This window comes from Neltuma alba, unplaced genomic scaffold, assembly GCF_004799145.2.
Source record: "Neltuma alba isolate B1F8T4 unplaced genomic scaffold, ASM479914v2 tig00013101_pilon, whole genome shotgun sequence".
Lineage (NCBI taxonomy): Eukaryota > Viridiplantae > Streptophyta > Magnoliopsida > Fabales > Fabaceae > Neltuma > Neltuma alba.
Genome location: NW_021637425.1, coordinates 27088 through 33489, shown reverse-complemented (window position 1 = coordinate 33489; position 6402 = coordinate 27088). Strand labels below are relative to the sequence as shown.

The 6402-nt window shown below is 33.7% G+C and overlaps 1 protein-coding gene across 1 annotated transcript; it reads right to left on the bottom strand.

Moving 5' to 3' along the window:
- Positions 1 to 1021: 1021 nt before the first annotated feature.
- On the bottom strand, positions 1022 to 4400 carry LOC114734451 (glucan endo-1,3-beta-glucosidase 12-like). Its single transcript, XM_028922082.1, has 4 exons — positions 4072 to 4400; positions 2486 to 3016; positions 1527 to 1557; positions 1022 to 1435 (listed from the first exon to the last, which is right to left on the bottom strand). Exons 1-4 carry the CDS (start codon positions 4130 to 4132, stop codon positions 1144 to 1146), a joined length of 915 nt encoding a protein of 304 aa, XP_028777915.1. The 5' UTR covers positions 4133 to 4400; the 3' UTR covers positions 1022 to 1143.
- Positions 4401 to 6402: the final 2002 nt, after the last annotated feature.

Sequence of the window (6402 nt, the reverse complement as noted above, 5' to 3'; positions counted from 1 at the left end):
TTATTTTATTTAGAAACTTGAAGATAATATTTGTTATGGTTTATTGTGAAGTCCAAAATACTACTAGCATTAATTGTTAGTTCAGTTAAGGACATATTCAAAAAATTTTAAAAAATTAGCACATTAATTTTTTTGATACATTAACATAATTATTTTTTTAATTAGTAAGTGAGTACCTATGATCATAATTATAGAAAGGTTGTCCAGAAGAAAAAACATGATTCATATCAGATGTTGTGATGCATTAATCCATCAATTCAAATAACAGAACAATCACCTACTCATGCCAACGAAATATTGCTTTTCCTTTTTGTTTTTTTGGCCTAACAAATAAATATTGATTTAAATAACTTAGTCCCATGCATTTATCCTCACTTATCTCTAATAAATTAACACGATAATTAAAAAAAGGGAGCATTTGAAATGACAATGCAATTTTGAAAAGGAGTAGGGAGAAAGAAAATGGATATAGTCCTTTAAGCTTTAATTATTAAACTCTTTTATAAAAATATCACTTCAGCCCCCCCAAAAAAGAAAATCCTCGTTAAGAAAAATAGTGAAAAAATGTTATTTTATTATAACTGAGTTCTTTTAAAAGAGTGTGCCGCGGATAATTTTTCTAGCAAAATATTACACTTTTGAAAAGAATATTATCTTTTCTGCTTATTGTGTTCTGTGTCAGCTTTTGAAAAGTCTGTTTTTCTCTACTCAATAACTTATCACATCTAACTTCCTCATGATATTTCTTCCCCCAAAAAACAAAATTTTTTTTTGTTGGAATTACATAATTTCTTAATTTTAAAATATACATTTTTTTTAGCAGAAATGTTGAAATATACATAAACATCCCATAAAGAATTATTTCATATTTTAGTCGAAATTACTGCATTTATCTTGCATATTAACATGCAAATCAGTCAAATTGGTCAACTACAAGTATTAAGCATACTATTATCACAAGAAACAGGAAAGTAACATAATATATTTACAATACAAAACAGGAAACTGTATATACTTGTTAAGTTTATACAAGTGTTTCTCTTTTTCTGAAAAGGTATCTCTAGAATCTATGTCTGCTTGATGTTGTTGTTGGCCTCAAATTCTCCCCAACAAATACATGATTCGCCAGAAAAACATTCACATTTAATTTCTCTCTTTTTCCCAAACCGTGCAGATGGTGAAGAGGACTTGTGTTGTTAATGTAAGTTTCATATAAAGAGGCAAAACTTGGTTATTGAGAGAAGCAAAATCTTGAAGTGATGGGTCCATTTTAGAGGATTTGGTTGCCAAAAATGAAGTGAGAAGCCATGGAATGAGATGAATAGGGAAGAAGCCATTATTTGATGTGAGAGCTTCACAAGTAGAAGGGACTGGAACTGAGCCAAACACATTAGCACCCACTGAGTTTGTTGTGTTTAAGATTGATGAGCTTGTGCTGCAAAAAGTTCAGAACAGTCATTTCATTTCTGGCAACAAAGAATATCGACAAACCACCATCAGTTTTGGGTAAGGAAGAAAAATGTCACCTTGTGGATGGAAATTGACATGTCCCTGTACCTGCATATCAGACAACTAGGTTAAATATTTCCCAACTAGGTTTGTTTCAAAAAGGAAGATGATAGATATATAAATTTTGCTGGTTTGGAATAAAGCTTTTGGGGTGCAGTTTTCAACAAAGAAGAAAAGAACCGAGTTTGACTTTCGCTTCACCTAAGGTGGTTCTTCCTGCACGTAGCTGCTATGCCGTGAAGGAAATCCAACGATGCAACCAAAGATTATTTTTTTTTCCTGATTGTCTTTGAAAAATGTAACCCATGAATCCTCCATCGGTTTACGTGCAATTATCACAACCAAGAATACTCCTTTTCTATGAATATAAGGCCGATTAAAAGTAAGTCTTATTTTCTATCCCCTTTTCTCTCTTCACCGTATTCCCTGATAACTGGAGGAGATCTAAATCGGTTTTTGTGTATCAGTAGTTGCATACGCGTAAGAAAGAGGCCTTCTAAATTTCCGGGTTTGCTCTAGTGAGAATGAATACAAAAATCCTCTGTAGTTTTTCAATTTTCGGTTAACATAAAAAAGAAAATGTCACAGGATGCATAAAACCCTAGAATCCTCCATTGTTTCATTTCGCGTCAAGATGGATTTTGAACAGAAATGAACATTAATGTGTATGGGGTCCACGCAAGTTGCACATTCTGTTGCTCTAATAAACTTTATCATTTCCCTCACACACACGCATTTGTTTCTCTCTTCAAAGTTAATAATGTCAATTTTTCAAAAAATGACAGGACTCGAATCCAATTCAATCCACACGCTAGACAAGAACACTGTGCCTCTTTATTTCGGTCGGGTACCTATTAAATTTTCCAGGCGCTTCTTCTCTTGGGTTCACTTCAAAATGCAGGTAACATCACTGAGAAAATGTCACAGTGAAAATTTGTAAGAAGTTCTGGGAAAAAAAAGGGGGCCTTTTACTTACTTGGGTTAGTGCTGGTGACAACGGCAGTTCCACCGAAATTGCAACTATTAGGCACAGGATTCTTCTGATAATAGTTATTGAATGCATAAGAAGCATGATCTTTAACAGAATTAGGGTTATAACATTTTCCTCCTGGCTGAATTGCAGAACAATCAGCTCCACCAAATCCACAAGCATAGTCCAGAGCAACCTGTAAAGCAGTGGGTGAAGCAGATGGTGTAGCAACACACCAACTAGAACCCAAAGAAGGAGGAGGAGAAGAAAAGGAAGCTGGTGGAGAATTCGGAGCAGTGATTGGGACTGTGTTGGCTGGGGAGACTGTGACATCTGGATTAGAATTAGGGTTCAAGATTGGAGTTGGAGATGTTGGTGTTGTGGGAACTAAGTTTGGAACTGTAGTGATTGGAGTTGTAATGTCTCTTTCGGTAGTATAAAGTTGTCTGTTACCTTCATGATGATGATCCTCTGGTAAATAATAGCTCACATGATCAAGTTCTTCTCGCTTCTTCTTCCCTGGCCTACTTGAAGTACCTGTGTTTCAATTGAAATGATGTTTCAGGTGAGAGTTGGCTTCTTCTGTTCTCTTTCCAAAGCATGTGAAGCGAAAAACAGATGTGAAATCCAGAAACTATCTTTTTTTGTATTTTCTGAAAAGAGAAAGAGACATGCTAGCTGTCTTCACATTGTGACTGATTAGCCCACAGCTTTTCTTCCCCTCTTCACAATAGTTTCTCAAACACCCTTTCAAAACTAAATCCCTTTTGGCTGATAAATTCCTAGGAATATATACACTTCATTACCCCAAATGTTTAAGCATGTCAAAACTTTTTTTGACCAGCAGCATGTCAAAACTGAGTCTTTAAAAAAAAAGTATTTAGGTATCATGTGACTGTAAAATCAATGTGTGTTGACGTATTACACACCTAAACGGACACAATGAGACAAGTAGGGCATCCTATGCACAGAGGTTACCTAAGAGTCAAGGGAATTGGGCCCTTTGATCTTTTCAAGAAACGGTGAAACTGGAAAAGAAAGTTTGGTTGTTGCAATACAGTTTGCTGATGTTGAACTCCAGAAAGATGGGTCGAAAATCGAGGCATATATATATGTATATGTAAATTAATTACGTGAAGGAACTGGGTAAAAATTTAACCAAGCTATGGAAGAGACGACATTTTGAACCTGGAAAGTTGGTTGTTTTATTAAGACAGAAAAAAGGTAGATGCTCTGTTATTAAACTTATATTCCAAGAAAAGAACCTAATGTAAACAAATCCGTTTGAAAAAGGCAAACCACCCAAATAGAAACTTTTTTTTTTTGGGGGGGGGCCAAAACCAAACATGAACAGTAACAATAAAAACACTGCAATTAGAATGCCAAAGTTCAGCGCAGAAAATGCACCTCTATGGTTGGTTTTAGAAACTAGGTTCTGGGTTTCAAAAGAATCAGTTAGTGAAAGAGAAAAGGCAGAGAAAATATGCAAGAAGAGTATCAGAAGCAGGAAAAACCGCAGGAACCAGAAAAAGAAAGGACACAAGATGAACAACCAAAAACAGAGAAGAGAGAAAGTGAGAGATAGAATTTACCAGAAGAGAGGAATTGACCCACTAAGAGAAACACAAGAAGAAACCTCACACTCCCTCTCATCTTCAAAGTCTTTTCTTTCCTCTGATTCTTCAGAGCTTCTTGTTCTTGTTCAGTGTGAAGCTTCACTGATACCGAAACATAAAGGAAGGTGGTATAAAGTATGAAGCAGAGACGAAGAGTGGTGACTTTGTGGAAGAAAAGGGATGGATCGAGTAATGGGGTAATGATGAGAATTAAAAAAATATAAAGGTGAAGACTTGTTGGGGATGAAGGAAGATAGCAGAGGCGAAAAGGAGGGAAGAAGGTTGAAAACAATGTGAAGAAGGGAAAGAAGTGTTTTGGAATATTAGAGGCAGAATGGCTGGCAAGCTGGTAAGTGATATGAATCATATGATTGTAATGATGACTGCTGATGTGTCTCATTTTAGCCTTTCTCTTTTTTATATTCTTCCTCTTCTCTCCTCTCTCTTCTTTTGACTGTTCTATAGAACTTATTCTCCCTCTTTCTTTTCTTTTTCCTTCTTCTCTTTCTCTTTTCTGGTTACTTAGTGTAATACAAGACTAAAGTTAAATTCTGCGAACCCAAAATCTGAATCTGGGGTGTTATAAAAATCTAAAATTTGAAGGGTTTGAGTGTTCAAAACCTATTAATATTAATCGAAATTATGTTTTCACTAGAGCAGGTTTAGCACAAAAGTAACAGAAGCACATTTTAATAGGCTTCTAAACATAAACATAGCTATAATCTCATTATCATTGGATAGGACATAGGATGGAGGTAGAAGAGAGAAACTGGAATCATAGAAGTTAGTAATGGAGTGAATTATGGAATTTGCTTTTTGTTTAATTTTTCTCTCTCTATTTTACTATTATATATTTATATTCTTGTCCTACATGTTATAGGCGATGCATAATAATAACAGCACATAATATAAAGTCTTTATGCAATTTTTTAAATAAATTCAGTCCACCAAGATAAAATTATAAATAGGTTAGTATTAAAAACAATGTACATATATATAGTCACACATATGAATATCTTAAAATCTCAAGTTGAGAATGAGCTGATATTAAATTCCAGTTCCACATTCATGACCACACAAAATGTGTTGTTTTAAAAAAAAGTTAGATGGGTTTTCTAACCCATCATATCTTAAACTATGAGTCTTAATTCACAGCCTCACATTTAAAAAAGCTTTAAAAAATGCTTAATGTCAGCTGGGCATAGACTTAACAAGCACTTATTATCTAAGTAATATATGTTTCATTTCCTTTTAAAGCGAAATTCAAGTTCATGCTCTTATGAGTTTTATTCTTACTAACTAGATTCAGTATTGTCAACTCAAATTTAAATTTTATCTAAGTGTTCATTTTATTTAACATGATTTTTTTCTCTACAAAATTTGAGGTTATCGAACTTCTTTTACTCCCCCTAGATAGTATATATTATGTGTGTTTTATGTACTAGTAATTATTTTGATAAAAAAAATGTGGTAGTGATTAGAATGTTGTGAAATTTCATTTTTGGATGGTTTTTTTTTTTTTTGGTATTCAAATTTTAAGAAAGGGATTGAGCTCATCCACGATCCAAAAACAGAACAGCTACTACTTAATCCACTAGGGCTTGTTCCTATAGATATAGGAGTATTACAAGCAAGTTTTTTTTTTTTGTCCAATAGATAGGAATATCTCAGCTTCACTTTATTGTGGTGATACCTTTCCCAGCACCGCAACTGGAGTCACAGTAAAATAACACTTTCCATAATCAAATCTCCTCTTTTTAGTAAGAGACTCCGACTTTTTCACCAGTTGAACCCACAGAATAGGGATCGGCTGGGGGTTTGTTGACAAGAAAGGTGAAAACACGAGTGACTCTGTTGCACTTTGTTTGGCGAAATCATGTGAGTCAAAGTTTGTTAGACCGACCCCATTGAAGCATACTCATTCATTGTGTCCTTCACTGACCCAACTCGTACTATACAAACAGAATATCATAAATTGAAAGGAAAAAAAATTAAATATATGAAAAATATTTTCCAAATTATTAAATAAAAAATAATAAAAAGTGACGCTTATAATTAAATATTCTAAATTTGTAATATATTTAAGAAGTCACACTAACTTTAACCATATTTCTTAATCTTTACAAAGGGAATACCATATGCATCAATCTTTACATTACATAAAAGATATTGTCTTATATTATAAGAGTAGCAAATGGGACATGATTAATGTTATAATTAGTATTACAATTTCACATGATTTTTTGAATTTTTGTTAATTTAGTTTACATTCAGATGTTTCAACCAATACTGTCTCATCAGATTCGT